Source organism: Natrix helvetica (genome assembly GCF_964273705.1).
Source record: "Natrix helvetica genome assembly, chromosome: 6".
Classification (NCBI taxonomy): domain Eukaryota; kingdom Metazoa; phylum Chordata; class Lepidosauria; order Squamata; family Natricidae; genus Natrix; species Natrix helvetica.
Genome location: NC_138553.1, coordinates 47,098,899 through 47,124,965, shown reverse-complemented (window position 1 = coordinate 47,124,965; position 26,067 = coordinate 47,098,899). Strand labels below are relative to the sequence as shown.

At 42.1% G+C, this 26,067-nt stretch overlaps 1 protein-coding gene across 5 annotated transcripts in view; it reads left to right on the top strand.

Moving 5' to 3' along the window:
* Positions 1-325: 325 nt before the first annotated feature.
* CPSF6 (cleavage and polyadenylation specific factor 6) overlaps positions 326-26,067 on the top strand; it is a gene marked incomplete at its 3' end in the record, with an annotated part of 44,854 nt that continues 19,112 nt past the window's right edge. For 3 of the 5 annotated variants that reach the window (XM_081958381.1, XM_081958380.1, XM_081958384.1), the window contains exons 1-7: positions 326-498; positions 9,574-9,783; positions 10,167-10,270; positions 11,289-11,434; positions 22,241-22,414; positions 22,756-23,260; positions 25,087-25,179. In XM_081958381.1, coding sequence (XP_081814507.1) covers positions 439-498; positions 9,574-9,783; positions 10,167-10,270; positions 11,289-11,434; positions 22,241-22,414; positions 22,756-23,260; positions 25,087-25,179 — 1,292 coding nt within the window. In that variant the 5' untranslated portion in view covers positions 326-438. The remainder of the gene's footprint in view (positions 499-9,573; positions 9,784-10,166; positions 10,271-11,288; positions 11,435-22,240; positions 22,415-22,755; positions 23,261-25,086; positions 25,180-26,067) is intronic. The other 2 variants (XM_081958383.1, XM_081958382.1) reach the window with 1 other exon arrangement.

The following is a 26,067-nucleotide window of genomic DNA, read 5'->3' as shown; positions in this document are numbered from 1 at the left end:
TGCAAAAATATAACGTTCGCTTTTGCTGCCAGCTCGTTCCGCATGGAACTGGCCAGAAAAACGGACAAGGAAAAGTGCCCCAAAGGTGCATTTCCAAAAGGCAACTGGACTTTCTTGTTTTGAAAACATTTCGCTTTTCATCCGTTTCTCCAGTTCTCAAGAACTGTCTTTTGGAAAAGCTCCTTTTGGACAACCACTACCTGGACGAATCAGAACCTCCGTAGGGGTTTGGACAAGGAGTCTCCTCCTTCATCGCTCCGTGGGCGTGACCACCCGTGCAGTCCTTCGAAGCGCCCGCCGGATGTTCCCTTGTTAGCTCCCGGAAGTGACGTCCAGGAGCTAACAGCGCTAACTTGCCCCCTCCTCTCCGGCGGTGGCTGGTTGCGGCAGCTGTAGAGCCAGGCGGGGCTGGCGGAGGCGAAGGAGCAGCCGTGGAATATGGCGGACGGCGTGGACCACATAGACATTTACGCCGATGTAGGAGAGGAGTTTAACCAGGTAGAAAACTGTGCGCGGCCGGCTTTCCACGGGGACGTTCCAAGCCAGAAATGGCACCCGGGGGGAGGAGAGAGGCCTGCGGCTTCGAGGGGCAGAGCGTGGCTGGCTAGTGCGGGCCTTTCAGCACAGGGGGAAGCCGGCGCCATTGTTGACTGTGGCGCTCACCAGCGGCCCCGCGCGACTTTCCCGCCTGGCGTTTGGCGTGGCTGCACACCGGCTGTGCCCGGAGGATCTCACGACAGGGGCGCGGCATCGTACCTAGAATGCGCCTTTTCTCTTTCCCCCCCTCCCCCCTCCGCTCCGCCTCTTCCCTTTTCTTGACGAGGCTCCCGAGCGCTGGGAGACAATGAGCCGAAGGAGGAGTCTTCTCTCCCCTAAGACTCCCCGTCTTGTTTATTCCCAATCCCGCCGGCTCGCTCCCTTAAGGAAAGGGAAGCTGGAACCCTGCGGCACAAAAACACGGCGGCCTTTCCCTCTATTAGGCTCTAAAATCATTGTGGGGAAACAGGGCTTTCACGGCCTCCTATCTGTGGCGGATCCATCGAGATGATCGCTTTCAACCTGTAGGGGTAAAAATAATTCCTCCCTCCCCTCCCAAAAGAGTTTGCAATTTCCTTGGTGCCCTCTTTATCTGTTCACAAAATGATTCGGTGTAATGAATTCGGGGCAACGTTCGATGTGCAAGTTTTAATAATAAACTTGATTATGCCAGAATGACATTTCCGTTATTTTTTAAGAGCATCGACTTCCACAGATTAATTCTTAAAAATTAAATCGGTGTATTTTGCATGTTTGGTGAAACAATTTTTACTTTTGAAATCGGTAGAATTGGACAGAATTGTAAAACGGTTCGATTGCATAACTATGTTCCCAGTCAGTGATAGTACTAAATCGCATACTATGATGTAAAGCTAATAAATTTGGTTCTATTCTACCTTGGCATACTCAGTCATCTATTTTTTCTCCCTCCTGTGTTATTTAAAGATTTATCATAGGATATTTATTTTTAATAATTATGTCCCAAAATATATACATAATTCTGCTTGATGGGTTAACTGTCTGCTTTGAAATCTTTGCATTCATCCATTTTTTAAAGTTGCTGTTCATTAAGAAAGAAATTATGGAAATAGATGCTAGAGAAATTAGGTCTGAGTTTCTGAGATGTTTATAAAAAGCTTTGCAGGTTTATGTCTAGTCCAACAGGCATTTTAGTGCATATGTGTTGCTTATTTATAAAGTTCAAAGTCCTCTTGATTCCTCCATTTTTGACATCAAGGTTAGGCTAGCATATATGATCTATATGCAACATAATTAAAAAAAATATGGGAGTGAAATAATCTATATCTTCATCCCAACCTGACTTGGCTTCAACAATGTCAGTATTTGAACTAATCAAATAACAGTCTTCCCTTTGTCATACTCTGGATTACAGTTTTATAGTTCTCTATATCAACAAGCATTCAAAGCTGTACATCCAAAAATAAAATAAAATTCAAAGGCAAAATAATTTTCCATTGGCTAATCAAATATAGAGTAACAATTGAGAGTACAGGTAGACCTCAACTTACAATCACAATTGACCCCAACTTTTTTTATTGCTAAGCAAGACAGTTGTTAAGTAAGTTTTGCCTCATTTTACAATCTTTCTTGCAACAGTTGTTAAGAAGTCAATCTGGCTTCCCAATTGACTGCTTGTCAGAAGTTGCAAAAGCTAGTAACATAAACCTTGGATACTGCAAGTATCATAAATACCAGTTCCCAAAAGTCTGAATTTTGATCAAGTGATCATGGGGATGCTGCAATGGTCATAAGTGGTCATAAGTCCTGGTTTTAGTTTCATTGTAATTTTGAACTGTCAAAATTGAATGGTTGTAGGTCAAGGACTTCCTGTACTTACAGTCCTGCAGAAAATATTCTTTGAAAATGCCAACTGATTACAGGTAGTCTCGATTTACTAGCACAATAGAGCCCAAAATGTATTTTGCTAAGCAAGACATTTAAGTGAGCTTTGCCCCATTTTACAACCTTTCTTGCCACATTTGTTAAGTTAAATTAATACTTGGTAATATAGTAATTAGTATTTAATAATGCAATTGTTGCATTATTAAATATTGTTAAATCAGTATCACGGTTATTAAGTGAATCTGGCTTCCCCCATTGACTTTGCTTGTGAGAAGGTCACAAAAGGTGATCACATGACCCCAGGACACTGCAACTGTCATAAATATGAGTCAGTTGCCAAGCACCTGAATTTTGAACACATGACCATGAGGATGCTGCAATGGTCATAAGTGTGAAAATTTGTAAGTCACTTTTTTAGTGCTGTGGTAATTTTGAATAGTCACTAAATGAACTGTTGTCAGTTGAGGAATACCTGTACTTAAGTGTAGAACTTGGCAACAAAAAAAAAAGAAGGAAAAGTAGTCTGTAGTGGGTTTGCTTTGTGTTTTTGCGTAATTGGCTTGATTTGTATATTAAGTCATAGTCCATTGCTTTATATTTTATTGCTATTGCCATCAAGTACAAACTCAATTGTAATATCTGCAGATATGCTATGAATTCTAAATCTATATTCACTGTAGGAGTGGTGTGATTCTTTAAATTTTTGGTATTTCATTTCTCATATTTAAATGTAATTTGAATATTTAATAGCAGGAACAACTTCTGCATAGTCCATGCAGATAATAGTGCAAAGATGTTTCAAAAGATACCATTCCCAGAAATTTGGAGAAAAGTGGGATGGCAGAACTATGTTTGATTTTAAAAGATATAGAAGTGTATTGCAGATACATCATTGAATGTTCAAAGATAGACTTCTCCCTTATTGATTACATTTATGGCACTGGTTTTACCCTGTTTATCTAAACAGAAAGTAAACATAAATATTAGATGAAGTGATAAACAGAGTTGTACAATCCCTGTCACCCTGATCTTACCAGTGTAGGTTGCCAACTTTAATTGAAACTAATCATAGATCATCTCTATGATTAGTTTCAATTAAAGTTGGCAACCTACCCATAAATATATGGTGTGTGTGTATACATACATACATACATACATACATACATACATACATACACACACACACATATATACATACATACACACACACACATGTGCCATATATTTATGGGTAGTCTGTGTAGTGTGTATGCATGTGTATGTATGTATGTGTATGTATATATGTATGTATGTGTGTGTGTGTGTATGTGTATGTTCAAATCCCAGTAAGGGTATGGCTAGCTGATGAGAGCTAATTAGCTCGAAATAGATCTATACTAGTCTCCCTTTATTTATTATTTATTTATTTATTTATTTATTTATTATTTATCAGTACAAATACAACATTATATATATGGATGGATGGATATATAATGGATATACCATCCATTATATAATGGATGGTATATGTCTGTGAAAACATGGTTGCCTGAAGTCCAGTTCCCAAAATGGGCAAGGCCAAGACAATGAAAGTTGTAGAAACTAGTCATGGATAGACCTGATTAGGATTTGGCCAGGAGATCACCAGAGAAATATTATTGGGTGCATAATCAACTCAGGCTGTATATTGAATCAGTATTCCTGTTTGCAGGATGATTCTTTAGAACAAGAGAGTTTCAATTGTTTTTCATTATTTCCACTAAAAAAAATCATCTTTAGATTTTCCTGCAGAAGCAATATTTAACCAAAGTTATTGCTGATTTGATGATTTATGAGCACTGCTTGACCGCTTCCTATGAATCTAAAGAACAAAATAAAAGTAGTTGAATGCCTGACAGGTTTTCCTGCTCTATTTTACACTTAGTCCAAAAATCAGTTTGACTCTGCTTTTAGAGATACTCCAAATATGTCTCATCTCTATACATTTCTTTAAACCCATTCTGGAATTTGATTGTGGATGTATTTTATATGCTTTAAGGATTCAATGCCCTTATAGTCTGTTTTGTATTAAATGAAAAAGGATTAAATACCTCTTTTGGGTTCTACTTTCATTTTTGCCTGCATGTGAGGTGATATGGACAAGTTCCATTTCCTGCTCAGGCACCCTTCCATTTGGCTACTTTTTCTCTTACTTCTAATGTTTTTATTCTTGTAGTAACTGGATTCTTGAGCAAAAATTGTTTACACGTCTGGTTTTTTTTGGGGGGGGGGATTTTTTTGGGGGGGGAAGTTTGACTACAATAGACACATTTCTTGCAACTATCATTCTGTTTCATAGTGCTGGCTAAAATCAGAGAGTAATACAGAAATATTTTCTCTTTGTGATTTTTCATTTTCATTTGTAAAGTTACTTTTGGCAATGTGTTTTAAAGTCCCCTCCTTCTTGTACATTTCTCATACAGATAGTCCTCAACTTACGACTGACCATTACAGTAATAAGGCATTATGGTCTCAAGCAGGTCACCATGTGTTACAATTGTTTTTTGTGGTGGTCATTAAGCAAATCAGTGGTTGTTAAATGAACCCATTGTTCTCTATAGAGCGTTTTTTGCTGAAAACTGGAAATAAATGACAGTTTGGGGCAAAAATAAGTCACGGTCATGTGACTGCAGGATTGCAAGTGGTTGTAAGTGAGAACAGTTGCCTGAAATGTGGTTACATGACTCTGGAGGGCACCAGAAATACATTCATTCTTTTTTTTTTTAAAGTTGAGTAGTGTACATTTTTTTGCAAGGAATGGCTGTTTTTACCAAATTGAATTGGACGGGATGGCTGACTTATCATATTATGCTAAGCAAGGATAATGCAATTTTTCAGGTGTGGGCTGCCCTATTTTTGAATGGCAGGTGTGGGGCTCTGCTGCAGAAGTGGATAAAACTTTGACAAAAACTGTCCTTAAATTAAATTTTAAAAATGCAATTAAAATTTAAATCCTTCCTTAAGTTGAACACAACTGGTGATTTAGTATAGTTTTCTAGCCAACAGTATAGAAATAGCTTTATTTTGACTTCTTCCAGAAAATATTCTCAACTTTGTTGTTTAGTCTAGACTAGAGCCCTAATTTTTTTTGCTGGGTTTTCATTGAAGTATTAAGTTTCTGTCCTGCTTAGCTTTTTGCTTTCTATATATTTAGTAAATTTGCCATGTGATACATTTAAAATCAGTGAAAGAAAATATAAATGAAAAATTGCTACAAAAGTTATTATGCTCAAAATAGAACATCTGGTTATATTTTATCACATAAGCCTGTCAAGAAAGCTTATTTGCTGCTTTTGCAAATTGCGATCTAATCTGTATAATTTGATTTTGAAGATTGATTTCCCCTACTCTGAGAAATTTGCTTTAACAATTTGCTGAATGTTTTGAGGAAATTATTCATAACCATATGAATAGACCTACATGCTAGGTATTAAACAGATTGAAGTGGGATGTCTAATGTTCTTACCCATTATTGTTTTGTGAAACAGTTTTTGCTATCTTTGAGTAGATAGCCACTATGTCTTCAGTATTGTCAGTCCAGATCAAAGCACTGCATGATAAAAGCCTCTTCATTGATGGTCATGGGCCATGCTGATCCAATGTGAGCTGGTAGCTTTTTGACTCCTGAGTATGGTCTGAATTAACATGAGTGCCCCAAATTACCCAATTTTGACTTCCATTCCTAGAGGAAAGGACTAGAACCTGGGTTGTCTTCTTCAGCATCTTAACTACTATCCACACTGGCTTTCTTGTATTGTATATTAAAATTAAATCATTGGTTTTCTTGGAGGCCAGATAGGGAAGAATTGAGGAACAGATGCAGGAAATAGTAGTAATAGGTAGCCTTTATCTAAAAACGTAAGACAGGTACTTAGGTTCATGGCTAGTAGGTGTTATACTAAAAGTCTGTAATTTAGAAGGGCAAGAGGAAACCTCAAATTTAACCCATGAAATATAAAGGTGATTTCCAGTATTCGTACTAATGATAGTACGTAATCAACTACTGCATAATGGCTTCATTTCTAATCTTATTGAACCATGTCTATAAGTCTTCTGAGAAGTCAAGCAATGACATATTGGGTGTGATTTACTGCTGAAGTCTGACAACTTGACCACTCACTCTTTGTTTCTGTCACTTTGGGAGAAGAACCTTTGTCTTAAGCCCAAAGAGTAACATAATGAGTACCTTTATCTGGCAGCTATACTAATTGTATTAATCCTTTCCTCCTGTGGCCCAAAAGGACAAAGAAATGCTATTATTCTTATCGTAAGGTGCTTGATAGTTGGACTGGGGGTGTCCCATTGAGGCGAAGTGACTCTGCCTTTTTTTAAAATCCCTTTGGGTGACAACCAGAAGTAGTTTGGGTGTATGTGTGTTATGAGAAACCTCTCCTGGATGATGGGGATATGTTGGGGGACAAGGAGCAGTCCATTGTTGGGGACAAGGAACAATTGTCTTAAAATGGTTCCATGTTCCAACACCTTGATCTTAGCCCTTATGTCTTGTCAATGGATATTCAATTGCTCTGGTCTCCAGTTGCTGTTATTGAATGCTAAATTGGACTACAGTAAAGCTCCGTAAATCTACTTTAATAGGCTTGGTAGTAAATGCAGGTTACATGTGCATGAAGAGGAAGTACCTTTTACTCCCATATACTTTTAAGCACCACTGTATGTGCTTTGCTCTTTCCATTATATGCATTATATGTATGTATATGTACATATTATAAATAATATATAGAATAATCATTTAAAATTTAATAATAGTAATGTACCGTGTTTTCCCGAAAATACGACATGTCCTGCTAATAAGCCCAGGCCTGGTTTTTGCCTGGTTTTTGAGGTGGGTGTAAATATACTCCCTCCCCCGAAAATAAGCCCTAATGAAAGGGTGCCGTGGCAAGTACAGGAGGAAGCCTTTCCCTTCCCCGGTCACCTCAGCACTTCTCGGCTCCTTAAAATGAGGCTGCTTTTGCCATCGATTATGGCCACAAAGGCAGCAGGAGGCCAAGTGATGCATCCCACGCATCCCACGTGGCTCGGGACAAAATAAGGGTAAAAAAATTGTGGATAGCTGCTGCTACAGTACCCTTTGGAAGGCCGGCTTGAGTCTCCTGCTGCAAATGTGGCTGCGCCCGAGACTGCTTTTGGGAGAGGAAGCAAAGGGGAAGCAATCAGCTTCATCTCGCCCTTGCTCTCAGCTGAACTCAAGCAGAGAAGTGGCCCGCAGGGTTTCAGGAACAAAGTTGAGGCTGACAGGAGTCAGGGCAGGGGGGAATGTCCAGTGCGGCCCCAGCGCTCTTCTTTCCTTGGAAATGGAATCTTGGGAGTGGGAAACGGCATTCCCAGGAAGGGTGGCTATGTCGGTATGTGTATAAAAAACACAAAACGAGGGAGCCAGCAGCCGCGGATTAAGAGGCTTTGTGAAACGTTATGCCTATACGCAAAGTTTAGCAAGGAAGGGAGAAGAGATACTTCCCTCTCTTGGCAGTGTTTTGCTTGAAAATATTTGAGAATCAGCCAAAGAGACGGAAGAATGAGACCTGCGAGGAGATGCTGCCGACACTGCTGCCTGCAGAGACACAGACAGAGCGAAGTTCATTGAAGACTTCTCCGGCCAGCTCACAAGACTATCTGAAGGTGGAGGGGGGGGGGAGATTTCCTGCATATCGGCAGCGGCATCTTCTCACAAGGCTTCTTCTGACGTTCCCAGTTGTATGAATTTCCATGCCCTCCTTTACAGGATGTTGCTTCGCACCTGGGACATTGGGAGAAGCCCTGTGAGGAGACGCTGCTGCCAATGTGCAGGAAATCCCCCCCCCCGCAGATCATCCTTTCAAAACGTAGTTTCACCAGGATGAAGAGGTGGCTGGAGGCGGCGTTTGCATTAGGTTGGGCTTTCTTTGCAAGGCAGACAATCTGGGGAGCAAGAGATTTAGGAAGCCTGGGCTGGCGTGGGTCTGTTTCTCCAGTGAAACATCTGATTCATCCCCAGGGGTGAACGTTTTACCCTTGGTCATCACTCTGCCCTGGCTTGGAAGCTGCAGAGGAAGCCTGCTATGCCCGGGGAGGGGGAGGGGGAGAAGTGACAGCAAGAGGAGCCACCTCTCGCTTCTCCCCCACCCCACCTGCCACCCGTCTTGCTAAAAAGATGGTGGGGAAGGGAATCAGCCTAGATTCTGTTAGCATTGGGGCGGAGTGGGAGGAGTTGGGCTGCGAGACATGCGTCCTACCCGAGACTTGTAGCTCCGTTGTGTTCCTCGTTGTTTTGTCCAGGGAAGTTGAACTCACGAGATTTTTTTTTACAGGGTCCTTCCCTGGACAAAACAGCGAGAAACACAACGGAGCTGCAAGCCTTGGGTAGGACGCGTGTCTCGCAGCCCAACTCCTCCCACCCCGCCCCAATGCTAACGGAATACAGGCTGCTTCCCTTCCCCACCGTCTCTTTAGCGAGAGGAGTGGCAAGTGGGGTGGAGTGAGAGGTGTGGAGTGAGACGTGGCTTCTCTTGTCGTCTCTTCTCCCCCGCTCGCCGGGCATGGCAGGCTTCCTCTGCAGCTTCCAAGCCAGGGCAGAGAGGAGGCAAAACGCTCACTCCTGGGGATGAATCAGATGCTTCACTGGAGAAACTGCCCCACACCAACCAAGGCTTCCTAACCCTCTCACTCCCCAGATTGTCCCCCTCACAAAGAAAGCCCAACCCGATGCAGAGCAGGACACATCAGAGCAGTGCTGGCCAGCTCGGCTAGCGCAAATAAGACCCCCACCCCCGATAATAAGACCAAGGCCATATTTTATGGGGCAAAATAAAATAAGACCCTGTCTTATTTTCGGGGAAACACGGTAAATTTGAAGACCCCATTTGTGATGGATAAGATAAATCAACTAGTTGCATATGATTTATACATTTTTAATAATTGCCTTGTTAAGGTAATATTTTAAACAGTGAAAATGTGTTGTTTTAGAATATTTTAAATATGTTATTGATCTTAATTTTAATGTATAATTTATTTTTTCAGTATAAATTGTTTTAGGATAATTAGTATAAAGCATGTGATCTATACATAACTTATTTTTTTTGAAAAAAGGAATTTAGATATGGACTTGTCTAAAGGAAAATAAGAATTGATCATTAATATTTATACATTGTCTTTTAGGAGGCTGAATATGGTGGGCATGATCAGATAGATCTGTATGACGACGTCATCTCTCCATCTGCCAATAACGGCGATGCACCAGAGGATCGTGATTATATGGACTCTCTTCCACCATCTGTTGGAGATGATGTGGGCAAAGGATCAGCACCAAATGTTGTCTATACATACACAGGGAAGAGAATTGCATTATATATTGGGAATCTTACTTGGGTAAGTGCTGGATTAGTTACTACTGTATTAGTCATTTAGTCTGTAATAAATTTAATTCAAAATTATTTAAATTTGGCAGTTGCTCTGTAACATTTGTTAGTAAACAGTTTTTCTGAAAACTTACTTGAAGGTGTAAACATGAAACTTTTTTCCCATGTGGAACATAAACTATTGCTGAACTATAACTGTGCTTGTAATATACTTTTTAGGATTTGTAATCAATAACATTTGTAAAATGAACTTGCAGATTACTTATTTTTAAAACATGGAATATGTTGGGGCATATATTTGTGCATTATGTTGAACATTATTGTGAATGGCGTGTTGAGAAAAGTATTGTGCTCTTTTGCTGTTAGAAAATGTCATTTACAAATGTCTTGCAGTGGACCACAGATGAAGATTTAACTGAAGCAGTTCATTCACTTGGTGTAAATGATATTTTGGAGATAAAATTTTTTGAAAACCGTGCTAATGGCCAGTCTAAGGGGTAAGGATGTATTTAAATTCAGCACATATGCTGTTTCTAAAGGTGTTATAGTATACTTTATTTTGAAAGACCAGGCTGATGAATGGTACGGAAAAAAATAGGTGGGAAGATGACCAGAGATCAGAATGAGAAAATTGTAATGATTTTACAGAATCTAATTACAGTAATAGCTGAGACAATCTAAACAATCTAAATAAAACTTGGAAGATAATTTATGGGGTGAAAGAAATAGTTCCACATATAAAAATAAGTCATGATTATAATTATTTTGAGTTACAGTGGGATATTCTAAGTGGTTCAGTGGTGGGTTCCTGCTGGATCGCACCGGATCGCGCGCGCTCCCTTTCAGCGCTCCACCTGGCTTGCGCGCTCCCTTTCAGCGCTCCACCTGGCTTGCGCGCTCCCTTTCAGCGCTCCACCTGGCTTGCGCGCTCCCTTTCAGCGCTCCACCTGGCTTGCGCGCTCCCTTCCGGCGCTGAAACCGGAAGTACAATCTTGCCCCGCCCCTGGCGAAGCAACGACGCCTGCCTGCGCTCCACCAGCTCGGCTGGGAACGGAGATGTTTCCTCAGCGGAGCGGAGCGCCTGAAAAGACTTTTCAGGCGCTCCGCTCCGCTGAGAAAACATCTCCGTTCCCAGCCGAGCTGGTGGAGCGCAGACAGGCGTCGTTGCTTCGCCAGGGGCGGGGCAAGACTGTACTTCCGGTTTCAGCGCCGGAAGGGAGCGCGCAAGCCAGGTGGAGCCAGGTGGAGCGCTGAAAGGGAGCGCGCAAGCCAGGTGGAGTGCTGAAAGGGAGCGCGCAAGCCAGGTGGAGCGCTGAAAGGGAGCGCGCAAGCCAGGTGGAGCGCTGAAAGGGAGCGCGCGCGATCCGGTGCGATCCGGGAGGAACCCACCACTGAAGTGGTTGAATATAAATCATAATTGTGCTAAATCATAATGTGGTTTGGTTTATCATGTTATTCATCTTTTAGGGATCTGTTAAGAATCCTCATCATAAAATTATATTGTCTGTCCTCCAGATTTGCTCTTGTGGGTGTGGGATCTGAGGCATCTTCCAAAAAGCTGATGGACCTGTTGCCCAAAAGAGAGTTACATGGTCAAAATCCTGTTGTAACTCCTTGTAATAAGCAATTTCTGAGTCAATTTGAACTGCAATCGAGAAAAAGTAAGAATTGTTCTCTACTACTTCCTATGAACTGAAAAATATTTTGGGGGGAGTGGTTAGAAATTACTAATTACTATATTATATATTTGAATGATTAATAGTTTTGATATAATCTGCTATCTTTCAATCTCATTTACTGAAGGTCTGTCTTGTTCAAACTACTATTGAAGACTGTTGAAAATAGTATGTTTTGGAAGTAAAAAAATGTTTCTTTGGTTTTACTAACAAAATATTCATAGGGATTTTTAACATCTATATGGCTCAAAATTATTTTTAAAAATGTTTTGGATAGAGTACAAGCACAGAATTTTTTTTTTTAAAAAAATATTTTCTTACATACCATTTTAAGTATACATTCACATAATGGTTATTCTTCTTTACATTTATCATTCTTATACATTTATTATTTCATTTAATAGGTTATAATATACAGTTTGGGTTGCTTTGTTTACCATTCCTTCCTCCTGTTGTAGCACCACCTTATTTCTCTTTCTTTTCTCCCTCCCCCCCTTCTCTACTTTCTTCCTTCCTCCTCTCCTTCCCCTTCCTTCTTCCCTTCTTCCCTTCCCTTTCTCCTACTCTTACTCTTCCCCTCCCTACCCTCCTTCTCTTCCTCTTCCTTCCATCATCCTCTCCTTACCTCTTTCTTCCTCCCCCCCCCCATCTTCTTTTCATTCTTTCCTCCTGTCTCCCTTTCTTTTCTATTATTGTAGGTGTCTCTTTCAGGTCTCAGTTTATGTTTCCTTGGGATGATATTTCTGCAAACTCAAATATAATTTAATATCATTTCTTATTCCCTTACCTTCGCTAATCTATCCTAACTATATTTCCCCCCCTCTGTGTGTCTCGCTCTTGTATATATATACTGTGTTTCCCCGAAAATAAGACAGGGTTTTATTTTGTTTTGACCCCCGAAATAAGCGTGTGGTTTTATTTTCGGGGAGGTCTTATTATTTTTGAGGTGCAGAGGCGGCGAGCATGGTCACCTCATGTCTGCTGCTGTGCTGCAATATTTTTGAGGAGGGCTTATTTTCAGGGGAGGGCTTATTTTAGCGCATGTGCTCAAAAGCCTGGTTGGGTTTATTATCTGGGGAGGTCTTATTTTCAGGGAAACAGTACTTATATATTTAATATTTTCTTTTCTGTTTTTCCCTTCCTTCCCCCCTTTTCCATTTAGCAGTGCATCGTCTAGGTTCTATATCTTTTCCCTACATTCTTTTTTAGTTTCCTTTCTCTAGCCAATCATAAAATCTTTCCCATGTCTTGAAGTACTCTGATTCCTCTTTATCCTTTATTTTCATTGTCAACCTATTCATCTGTGCACAATCTAATATCTTTTTTATTAACTCTTCATCTGTTGGTAGCTTATTTAGTTTCCAATTTTGGGCAAATACGATTCTTGCTGCCGTAGTTACATGTAAAATCAAATAGGTATCCTCTTTCTTAAATTTCTCTGGGATAATACTTAGTAAAAATATCTCTGGTCTAAATTCTATTTCTTCTTGTAACATTTTCTTTACCCATACTCTTACCTTAGTCCAATATTTCCTTGTTTCTGCACATGTCCACCACATATGATAATAGGAACCTATTGCTTGTTGATACTTCCAACATTTCACTGATTTGTCTTTAAACATTGCTAATTTTTCCGGTGACATGTGCCATCTATAAAATATTTTGTATACGTTTTCTTTGTAAGCTATTGACATGGTTAATTTATAGTTCTTTTCCCATAGTTGTTGCCACTTTTCTAACTCAATCATATGACCAAAATTATTTGCCCATGTTACCATTGTATCTTTAACCACTTCTTCTTCTAACCTAGTTCTTAATAGGTAGCTATATAGTTTCTTACTTCTTTCTTCTGTTCCCATAAGTATCTTATCCAACTCTGAAGTTCCTAAGTTAAAACCGTATTCCCTTTTATCTTTTTCATATCTTGATTGTATTTGCAATTGTCAAAACCATCCTATATCAATCCCTTGTTTTTCTAATTCTTGTTTTTGTTTTAGTTCCCCCCTTTCTGTTAAAATATCTTTGTATCTAATGATATTTTTCATACTGCTAATATTTAGATGTGTCAATGCTTCCATTGTTGAAAGCCACATTGGTATTTCTAAATAGTGTTTCCCTTTCAGTCTTTCCCATATTGTTAACAATCTGTTCCTTACATAATATCTTTGAAAATGGTCATGTGCCTTACTTTTACCATACCACAAAAAAGCATGCCAACCTAGTTGCAAATCATGACCTTCCAATGTCAATAATCTTGTATTACTCAGTAAGATCCATTCTTTCATCCACACTAATCCCGCTGCTTGATAATACAATTCCCAGTTTGGTAAACCAAATCTACCTCGAACTCTTGCATCTTGCAACATTTTTATATTAATTCTTGATTTTTTTCCCTTTCCATATATATTTCCCTACTATTTTATTCATACTTTCAAAATATTTTTCTCTAATTTTATCGGTATTGTTTGGAATAGATATAGCAGTCTTGGTAGTATATTCATCTTTATTACTGCTATTCTTCCCATCGAGTTGTAAGTTTTTCCATCTTTCCAGATCTATTTCTATTTGTTTTCTTACCCTATAATAGTTATCCTCCTTTAGTGTTACACACCTTGATGTCAATTGAATACCCAAATATTTCACTTTTTTCACCACCTGTATGTCCAGTTTTCCCATCAACTCTCTTTTCTGTTTTTCTCTCATATTTTTCACCAGAATTTTTGTTTTATCTTTATTAATCTTCAAGCCTGCTACTTCTCCATATTCTTCTATTATTTCAACTAGTTTTAGCCTGTTTTTATTGGATCTTCCATAATAAACACCAAATCATCTGCAAATGCTTGTAATTTGTATTCTTCTTTCTTGACCCTCATACCTTTTATCTCTTTATTTCGTTGTATTTCTCTATTCAAAATATCTAGTGTCAGTATAAATAATAATGGTGATAGTGGACATCCTTGTCTAGTTCCCTTCGTGATCTCTATTTTTCCTGTCATCTTACCATTGGTTATTGTATATCGTTTTGATCATATTTATGAATCCCTCACCAAATCCCATCATTTGAAGTTGCATTATCATAAATTGCCAGTTCACATTATCAAAGGGCTTTTATGGGTCCAAAAATAACAATGCCATTTGCTTCTCTGGGTGAGCTTCGTAGTACTCTAGCGTATTCAATACAGTTCGCATATTACCTGTGATCTGTCTCTTAGGGAGAAATCCATTTTGGTCTATGTGTATAAATTCATTTAAAAGTCTCTTCACTCTTTCTGCCATTATTGATGCAAAAATGTTATAGTCCACATTTAGTAGAGAGATAGGTCTATAGATTTTTACTTGTTGTAGATCTGACTCTTCTTTTGGTAAAAGCGTTATATATGCCTCTGTCCATGTTTCTGGTATCTCCCTTAATAAGTCATTAAATACTTCCAACATTACATTGCTTAATGCTTCTTGTAGTGTTTGATACAGTTCTGCTGGTAGTCCATCTGGTCCTGGTGTTTTCCCCTTCTTTTGCCTTTTGATGCCTTCTATTACTTCCATCATTGTAATTCTTTCTTCTAGTGCCTTCTTATTTTTTTCTGGGATTGTAGTTATTCTAGTTTTCTCTATGAATTGTCTTACTTTCCCTTCTGATACCCTCTCATGTTGATACAGTTTGTTGTAATAGTTCTCAATTATTTTTTTCTTTTCTCCATTTGAATGTTGTAGATTCCCTTTTTCATCCACCAATTGGCTTATCAGCTTTTTTTCTCTTTCTTTTTTCAACTTGTAGGCCAACCAACGTCCTGGCTTATTTGCATTTTCAAAAAAGTTTTGTTTTGCCAATTTTATTTTGTTTGCCAGATCTTCATTTTCTATGAGGATAAGTTTATGTTTTTGCAGTTCCAACATATTTTTTACTTTTTTGTTTTGTGGGTTTTTCTGCAGTTCTGTCTCCAAACTTTTATATTCTAATTCCAACTTGATTTTGTCTTTCTGCCTATTCTTTTTCCCTAAGTATGTCATTGTGAGGCCCCTAATATATGCTGTACAGGTGACCCATACATTCTGAAATGATGTGTCTTCCTTTCTATTTTCCTGGAAGAAATACGTTAGTTCTTTTTCCATATATTGCTGGAAGTGTTTTTCTTTCAATACTCTTGAATTTAAAGTCCATCTCCCCTTTTTCCTGTCCCTTCCAAGTCATTGTTATTGGATTATGATCAGCCCATATGCTTATGTCTATGTCTATCTGGAATGTTTTGAGTATTAACTTTGTTGACATCCAAATCATATCTATTCTTGACCAAGATAAGTGTCTGTCTGAGTAGAAAGTATATTGTCTTTCTTTCGGATATCTTGTTCTGCAAACATCTTGCAAATTTTATTCTTCCACCATCGTGAAAAATGTTTTGGGTAGGATTTTCCTCAGCTTCTTGTTCATCTTTTAATGGATTTATAGTCTATTCCATTATTTACAATTGCATTGAAGTCTCCTAGCATGCATATATCTTTATATTCATATTGTATTATTTTTTTGTGTAGTTTCCCCAAAAAATTCTTCTTGTTTTTCCAGTGGGGGAGAGGGAGTGGTCACATGTGGGTATTCTCAAAGCCTGATTGGTCCAAAGACTGAGAGTAAAGTTCTTAAATACTCCTTCCTTCCATTCCTTCCCAGTTTCCTCTCAGTCTCTTGGTCCAATCACTTGAGAATTGTGTGTAGGTAGGAAATAATTTGGAAATAACTTCTTTTCCTTTTTATTCAATCTGGTTTCGGATTTGGCTAATTGAGCATTTAAAAATATTCTAAATTTGCAGCTGCGGCCCAAGGGACAGTTATTCTGTCTCGGGGCGGTTGGGGAGGGCCCTGTGGGGCTGGCTATCATTTCCTCCGTGGGCACGGAGCCTTAGCCCGACCCCTGGGATTGCGGGGGTGCCAGCTGCAGGCCTTTCATTGTGCCCTTCCTCAGGGCCGGGAGAAGTGGCGGTGGTGCCACGAGGTGCACACGGGCTGCCGGAAAAGCCGTGGCTTGGTCGGGCGGCTTTTGCACGCTCCGAAGAGCGTTTTAAGAGGCGATTGAGAGTGGCGCGAGGGGGGAGTGCGTGCAGTTTGCTGCGAGGCCCCTGGCGCCACAAGGCTTCTCCTTTTTCACTCGGAAGGTCGGGAGAGCCAGAACGCGCAATTTCGGCCCTCCTTGGCCTCGCGCTAGTTCCGGTGGCCATTTTGGACGGGCCACGTGTGCGCGGCTTGGTTGGCCTGCTGGGCCATTAGAAGGCCAGGACAGAGGCCTCGAACCTAGCCGGCTTCCATTGCCACTCCAGGCCCAGGCTCCGGTGGGGCCTACAGTGGCCTGAATTCTTGAGACTCCCACTCATCTGGACACGTGAGTAATCTGGACTATGGAGGAGGGCTTGGAGATTCCTCAGGGCCAGGCGGAAGGCCCGGCTAGGGGGAAGGAAGACTTGGGGCAAGGGTGTCAACCCGGGGATCCCTCAGTCAGGCCTATTGTGGCACAGCGCATCTCTAGAGCTCCCACCAGGGATAAGGCCAGGAGGCACAAGGTCCTGGAAAAGACCTTCACCAGGGCCGAGAGGCAGGCCAGGTCTGCAGGGCCTACTGCTGCCAACAGATCAGATCGCCTATCAGGCCTCCCTCAGAGCAATCCTCTCCTCGGGGATTCAGTCTCTCCTCCCCTTCAGTGTCCCCAGTCAGGTCCCGCAGCTATTCTAGGAGAAGGGGGTCTCCCTCCCCCTCTCCTTCAGCCTCTCCAGGTTCTGCAAGGGGGGGGGGGCAGGCTGATCCATTGGAAGGGACGTCCAAGGGGCATTACGCCTCATGCAGTCTGGCGCCTCAGGGTTCTGGCGATCTTTATGGCGACATGGAGGACTTGGAACGTCTTCCTGAAGGCCTTAAAAGGCTTATTTCTGCAGCCATTTCTCAGGGCATTGCCCAGCGGGACAGGATTTCCCACTCCACTAGATCCCAAGGGAGAATGGGCCGGCACCAGTATAGGGCCTCATCTCCATCCATGGTTAGCGAGGCCTCGGTCATGGAGGAAGAAAATCTCCAGGATATGGGTTTCTCGGAAGACGAGGATGCAAACCAGCCCGATCCTCCTTCCTCCTCGGGTCTCTTTCCTCTGGCCATGTTCAAGGTCCTCCTGAACAAGGCGAGGAAGACCACCAAGGTGAGGACATGGGATCCCACGGTTCCCCCACCTAGAGACCTGGATATGGCCATGTTTTCGAACACGGCCACGAACAAGGAGGAGATTCCAGCCCCTCCTTCATTCATGGAGGTCGTAACCAACCAGTGGTCTCGCCCTTCTAATTTTTCTAACCCTGGGAGTAATGACCGCCGCTTCTACAATGTAGAGCAAACCTTTGCTCAGGCCATCCAATTGCCCTCTATTGACACCCCGGTGGCTACTCTGGTCTCATCTTCCCCAGTGGTGTCCGGGGATGTGGCGGATAAGTTGAAGCCCGAGGATAAGCGGGCAGAGCTTATCCTGCGGAAAAACTTTAATGCCACTGCATGGGCCATTAAGTCTGCAGCTGCGGCCTCGTATTTCAACCGCACTACGGTCATGTGGCTCCGCCAGCTCCAGGATCGCATCTCGATCCAGGATGAGCGGTTACATCAAGACCTGAAAAAATTTATTGCGGCTTCACAATTTTCCGCTGATGCAACTTTAGACTGTAAAATTTGCGTCCAGCGCCTTGGCCACCTCTGTCACTTCCTGCCGTCAGTTATGGCTTCGTAACTGGCAGATGGATAGCAAGGCCAAGTGGAATCTGGCGGCCGTGCCGTTCAAGGTCCTAACCTCTTTGGGGAGGCCCTCGACCCCATTCTAGTCGAGAATAAAGACAAGAAGAAGGTGCTCCCGTCCAACGCTAAAAAGCCCGAAGCTTGGTCTCATCCTTACCGTAGACAGTCTTATAGGGCCTCTGGGTTTGACCATCAACAACGCTTCTCTTCCTTCAGGTCCGACAGACAGTTTTCTCGGCCGCCCTATCAGGACCGGAATAGGTTCCAACATCAGTCCCGGCAGCCCTTTCGAGGGGGCGGCAGTCGTCCGTACCATGGAGGGAAGTGACTCGAACCCGAGTCATCCCATAGGCGGCCGCCTATGCCTCTATGCGGATCGTTGGGACGACATCACGTCAGACGCTTGGGGAAGGTCCACAGTTTGTCAGGGTCTCAGGTTAGAGTTTCTCTCCACCCCCCCGAATTCCTTCAGGTCGTTCCCTCCGTCTTGGAGTCTGGAGCGCCGCCGCCTGATGGATCAAGCAATCAAACACCTTCTCGACATTCAGGCGGTGGAGTCAGTTCCCCAGCTGGAATGTGGACTGGGCCACTACTCCAACCTGTTTGTGGTTCCAAAGAGCTCGGGGGGCTGGAGGGCGATTCTGGACCTCAAACGCCTAAATCGCTTCTTAGTGTACAGACGATTCAAAATGTCTTCTCTCAAATCTATCCTTCAGGGCATCCGAAAAGGGGACTTCTTGGCATCGGTAGACTTCACGGAGGCCTATCTTCACATTCCAATCTTCCCAGCTCACCGCAGGTTCCTAAGGTTCTCCCACGGGGACCACCATTACCAATACAGGGCTCTTCCGTTTGGGCTGGCTTCGGCTCCCCGCACTTTTACAATGGTGCTAGCTGCACTGGCGGCCCACCTCCAGGCCATCCCAGTACGGCTTCAATGTTACCTGGACGATGTCCTAGTTCAGGCGGGTTCCCTCCCTCAGGCGGTCGCGGATCTTCGCCTTACCATTCGGAATCTCCAGTCCCTGGGGTTTTCGGTCAACTTTCCCAAGAGCCATCTGTCCCCTTCCATGCGCATTTTTCACCTGGGGACAGTCATAGACTCCGTGTCGGGGGTGGTTCGTCTGTCTCGGGATCGACAGACCAGCCTACGACAGCTAACAGGAAAGGTCATCAGAAGTCGGTTCGTTTCAGTTCTCACTTTGTCACAGTTATTGGGAAAGATCGTGTCTTGCATAGGGATAGTTCCGTGGGCCAGACTTCACCTCCGGCCCCTCCAGTGGGAGCTCATTCCCTTCCAGAGGGGGCGGATGAGCAACTCTCTTTGGACCCTGCGCCTCCCGGCCAGGGTCCATGCTTCCCTCAGGTGATGGATCTCCCCGGCCATTCAGCGGGGGTGCTCGTTCTGGGAACCCGACAGGGTGACCGTGACCACGGATGCGAGCCTGTTCGGTTGGGGGGCCCTGGTGGGCTCTCGCTTATCCCAGGGCAAATGGACGCCTTCGGACCTCCGGCATAATATAAATTGGTTGGAACTGAAGGTGGCTCGTCTTGCTCTCCAACACTTCCGGACCTCGGTGGACGGTCGCCACGTGCTTCTCCTGATGGACAACGTGGCCACCAAGGCCCACATAAATCGTCAGGGGGGGGGGACTCACTGTCGGGCCCTCTGGCTGGAGGCCCTGAGACTGGGCGCCTGGGCGGAGAGGCACCTATTGTTTGTGGTGTCGGAGCACATCTCCGGCCTCTCCAACCACCAGGTGGATTGGTTGAGTCGGGCGACCCTGGACAATGGCAAATGGCAACTCCATCCGACCATTTTCAGGAAAATCTGCCTGAGGCTAGGCTTTCCTCTGGTAGACCTCTTCGCTTCCCTGACAAATGCGCAACTGCCCCGGTTCTTCACTCGATTTCAGTCACGGATGGCGGAGGGCACAGACGCTCTCAGGAGCAGGTGGCCCGCGGGCCTTCTCTACGCCTTCCCTCCCATTCCTCTCATCCCGGGGGTCCTCAGGAAAGTGGTAGTGGAGAGGGTGCTAGTCATAGTGGTGGCTCCTTTTTGGCCCAGGAGGCCTTGGTTTGCGGATCTGGTGCAGCTGTCAGTAGCCCCACCGTGGAGGATTCCATGGGAGGAAGTGGTTTTCCACCAGGGAGTCCTGGTTCACCCGGAGCCTTAGTGGCTCCATCTGACTGCCTGGCTCTTGAATGCCGACTCCTAAGGGGGGCCAGTCTATCCTCCAGCATCATACGCACCATTGAGGCTTCCAGGCGTCCGCCTACGACCAGGATTTACAATTCCACTTGGTCGGCCTTCGTCAAGTGGTGCACCCCGCTTGGAGTTTCACCTGAAGGCTACTGTTCCCAATGTCCTGGACTTTCTACAGAAAGGTCTGGAAGGGGGTTTGGCGGTGAACACCCTGCGCAGACAAGTGGCGGCCCTGTCTTCGGTCTTGGGGGGTGGGGGGGTCTTCCTCCCTCTCTCAGGTTCCGCTGATCAAGCGTTTTCTGAAAGGGCAGCTAATCTCAGGCCTATCCCCATTCATAGGTTCCCTACATGGGATTTGCCCCTGGTGCTTCAGGCACTGACGGGTTCTCCGTTCGAGCCTCTCCGGTCCGTTCATCTGAGACTCTTGTCCCTTAGGGTGGTTTTTCTGCTATTACGTCAGCCGGCGTATTTCAGAGCTAGGTGCCCTTTCTTCCAAGGATGACCTTTGCCATTTTCACCAAGATAGGGTGGTTCTTCATCTTGACCCCACCTTTCTTCCAAAGGTTAACATTCCATTTCATAGGGCGCAGGAGGTCATCCTGCCTGACTTTTGTCCGGGTCCATCTTGTGACAGGGAGCGGCTCTGGCACCGTTTAGACGTGCGTCATGCCCTGCGCATCTACCTCCGACGGACCGCGGGGATTCGCAAATCGGAGGCACTATTTGTCTCTTTCCAACCTGGGACATTGGGAGCCAGGGTGTCGTCAGTGACCATTGGCTGTTGGCTGCGGCAGGCCATCGTGGAGGCCTACGGGGCGGCAGGTCATCCCATCCCCTCGGGAATAACGGCGCACTCCACTAGGAGTGCCGCGACCACGGCGGCATGGGCCACTAGGGTCCCTTTTGAGGACATTTGTAGGGCGGCGACTTGGGCGTCAGTACAACAGTACACTTCCACAGAAATAAAGCTAGAGCTATTTACCTTTTGAAGAATTTAAGTTTCTAGTATGCCTATTGGTATGAGGAAGATTTCAGGCACCTGAAGTTTATTAAGCAATTTAGATATTCTGCTATTTAATCAAAGTGGTGAGCAATATAAGTATCATAAGGAAAAAGGGTGAATCAGATGTGGTTTGTGATCTTTATTGACAAAAATGCTTTTAGATGTTACTGAAGAAATAATAAAGACCATTGTATCAAAATTAAGCAACTATTTATTAATCTGTTCAAGGATTTGGGAATTGCTTGTTCAAAGCTTACAGAAGCACTATAGATTATTTCATAGGTCATTTTGGGGGAAAAAATCAAGTTCTGAAATCTCATTGGGTACACTTAACTCTAAATATACGTATAGTACAGGTAATCCTTAGGAAATCCAGATTCATTTAGCAACCATGTTATTAACAGTTGCAGTGAATTCACTTAACTCTGGCAAGAAAAGGTCGTAAAATGGGGCAAAATTAACTTAACAAATGTTTTGTTTAGCAACAGAAAATTTAAGTTCAGTTGTGGTTATAAGTTGAGGACTATCTGCAACTTGAATTTTAGCCTTAAAAATATTTTAAGATCTTAAATTCTAGTAAATAAAAAAAACTAGAGAATGGCAATTTCTTTTTTTCTTGGTAAAACTGTATTTGTGCAATTTTCTTTCCAAATGGAAACATATATTATTAACTTTGTCAACAAAAGCATACAAAGCAAAACTCGTATTAAAAAACATGTTGCCTGTAAAACATAATTGCCAAATAAAACTATAATTGACATAGAATAAACCACTTTAAATGTCTTGTTAATTCTATAGTACACTTCAAAGTCTTTATTTCATTAACTGCAGCTACACAATCAGGCCAGATGTCTGGGGAAGGCAAAGCTGGTCCCCCAGGAGGCAGTTCACGAGCAGCTTTTCCTCCAAGTAACAGAGGGAGGGGCCGTTTTCCAGGTGCCCTTCCTGGAGGGGACAGATTTCCAGGACCAGCTGGACCCGGAGGGCCGCCTCCACCTTTTCCAGGTAAAGTATTTCCTACTGTTTTGCAGTTTTGGTGTCCTGCAGAGGTAGGAGCCTTGAGGCTTTTTATTTTTTCCTGACATTCAGGAGTAGTGCAGAATGAAATATTGATGTATTATATATTGAACTAAGTCTTAGACACAGTATAATACAGATTTGCAATAAATAGGAACAGAAATGTAAAATATTTTAATTTTCTTTTGCCTGGAAAGGGGGGAATTAGAATCTGACATCTATTTAGATTTTATCTATTAGACAGCATACTTATTGCAAATGTTTTTTGTGTTTGGAGAAAATATGGGCAGTAGAATATTAATAATTAACATTTTTCCCTCCCTCTTTAGCTGGACAGACTCCTCCACGTCCACCTCTAGGTCCTCCGGGCCCGCCAGGCCCACCAGGTCCTCCTCCACCTGGCCAGGTTCTGCCTCCTCCACTAACTGGTCCTCCTAATCGTGGTGACCGTCCCCCTCCTCCAGTTCTGTTTCCAGGACAACCGTTTGGCCAACCTCCATTGGGTCCACTTCCGCCTGGTCCTCCACCTCCAGTACCAGGCTATGGTCCTCCACCAGGTCCTCCACCCCCACAGCAAGGTCCTCCTCCACCTCCAGGTCCTTTCCCCCCTCGTCCACCTGGTCCTTTAGGACCACCCCTTACACTGGCTCCTCCTCCTCACTTACCTGGGCCACCACCAGGTGCTCCCCCTCCTGCCCCACACGTGAATCCAGCTTTCTTCCCCCCACCAGCCAACAGTGGCATACCTACATCAGACAGTCGTGGTCCACCACCTTCAGACCCATATGGCCGACCTCCACCATATGACAGAGGTGATTATGGGCCACCAGGCAGGTGAGTATGCCTTTTGCATTTATAACATATTTATTGACTTAAGGGAATTCTAGAGCCTGTTCAGATAGCATTCTCTCATTTTGGACAAGGGATATTCAACATCTGGTGTCATCATTAAAACAGTATTTTCCTAATTTTAACCTCTCTGAGTATTTTATGACTTTGAGCTCTCCAATGTTCTTCTGCTGATAAGAGTTCTAGAATTCTCTGCAGTGGGGAATATCTGTCATTTTGCATTAGAAAGTGATACAAAAAGAAAATACATTTCATTGGGGAAGCCTGCTAATACAAAATTGCAAAAAAGTATATAGAGCTCACCCATACTTTCGCTGACTAGTCACTGTTCCTCTTTGCTACTATTTGTTTCCCAGGGGTGTTTTGACACCTGCCTACCAAAGCAGTGTACCAAACAGTTGATTAAAAATGCTGCTTAGGTCTTTTGTCTTTATATATTATATGTAAGCCTTTAAAATAATGTATTATGAATATTATTTTAATGAGATATATTACATCTCTCTTACCTTCTGTAGATTCGCTTTTAACTTTAAATATCCTTCCTTTAATGAGTCCTTTACTCACAAAAACAGCTAGCTATTATGCAGGGAGATGCTTGTTACTTATATAACAGACATGGCTTTTGCTTTGTTCTGTCTCCTATACATAGATACCATCTGCTCTGGAATGTAAAAATTCATTATTCTGGTGGACACAGTTCTCTCAGTGTCATAATAGTCTATAATAAATTCAAGTATCTACTGTCTTAAATCTTAAGACACTTAAATGTTAAGTGGCAGAGTTCAACTGGTTTGAAGAAATAAAATTGTTCTGGACCTTGTATGGATAAAGACTGCTCTGCAGTTGCAGAGGGAAAAACATGCAGTCCTGAGAAAAGAAGTTATCTGTGTTAATGGAGTTATTGCAAGTACTATAAGAGTGCACTTATGTATACAAAAGCACCTTTTTCTTTCAGATTCAAAATACTACAAAGCTCTACTAAAGTAGTCAGAATTAGAAGAGTCCTCTAATAAAACCTATGTGGATTGTCTTACTTTGGCATGTTTTTCTTTTCAGTCTGCTGTACTTGTATATAGGGATCTTCATTTGCAATATCTATTGTCTAGAATAACCAGGCATTGTGATAGTCATAGAATATTTTCAGATGGCAGAATATATGATGGAACACCCCTTACAAAATAAAGGATGACAACAGGCATATTGAAGTGTAATTGAGCAGGACCTTTTCAATATTCAGCTTATGAATATGTATAGTGACTTCACATGACTGCTTCACCACTCCATATTTCAGTTTTTAAAATCCACTTATTTGTTTTCTAGCTTTATTTTAAAACATGTTGTAGGCTTATGGTGTTTCTTTATATTTATTTTTTGATGGTATTTATATTATGTTCATGTTATAGCACCTTTCAAAATTTTATAGATTGTGATACATAAATTTGTTTGCATGTTGTGAGTATATCAATGAGGCTTTGTGGGCATGAAGATTTGTTACATAAGTAGCATAGTTTTTTTTCCTGAAACATTGAGTCCAGTATTAATTTATTTGTTGAATTGACATCTAAACATTTAAATATAAAATGTAAGAAAGCTTATTTATATGAAGTTAAAGCATTATGCATAATTGCTTGAAATAATATGCAAAGAACTCAATAAATTTCTATTTTTATATAGAGAATAATTTAATAAGCAAAGGTGGGCTGAGGGTGGTGAAAGGAGAAGTAGAACTTCTGCACATAATGACCAATATTTTCATGATGATCTCAACTACAATCCATAACTATATTTAAATTGTCAATTATATATCATAGGCGTTTCACTGGAAATAACATGTCCATAAGAGAACAATTACATATGCCATTGTATTGGAGACAAACGAAAAATAATACTCAAAACGCAGGGAGGTATGAATTTTTAGACATTTCCTCTTATGCTAAATCAGCTATAGGATCTTGATCCACTTCTTGCTCTTAAGAGGATAGAATTGCTTATTCTGCATTTTCTTTCTACCAGAAAAACTAACATTTGCAAGAAACATTTCTTAAAAGCAATTTAAGCCATATAATTTACAATGCTGGAAGGAATATGAACATATAGTCTAACATCACACAAGGCATGATCTCCTTTCTAAGTGTCTCAGTGAAATTACGTAATTTTGATTTGTATTTGTAACAAGCTGAGGGGAGGAGAAAACAGGTTAATTAATTACATCTTGGGTGTAGCAGAGTGCCTATAGAAGGGGAAAGGGGTGCTCTGTTTGTATTGTCAGTCTTCAGATCTTGTTGAATATAGAGATTGACAGAAGTCACAAAGTTCAGAAAGGCACTAGCAGAATAAGTTAACATTTTCAATCTCCAATTTTAGGTAATTAAGTAATTAGCCAGGTCTGTAGCCACCATATTACTTTGCTTATGTGTACTATATCATTACAGAACATAGAATATTTTTAATTTTTGGCACAATTACTCATTGTTTCTTATAAAAAAAATAAGCATATGTATTGAGGCCATACTTGTTGATTGGGGCAACTTTGGTTTTGTACCTGAATTATCATACATTGATTGACAGACGTTTTGTAAGCATCTGAATTTTTCAGAAGATGGAAAGCACTGCATAAATATATCAGAGTTGCTGCTTTTGTGATAGTATACTTTTTTTCTCTCTAGCTTGCAGGTTTTGTATTGCAAAGAAAAAGCTTTCCTTTATGTGTTTTGCTTATAATTCCATACTAAAATTACTGTAATAATTGTGCTGCTGGAAATAAATAAAAATGAACTTGTGTCTGTTTGCAG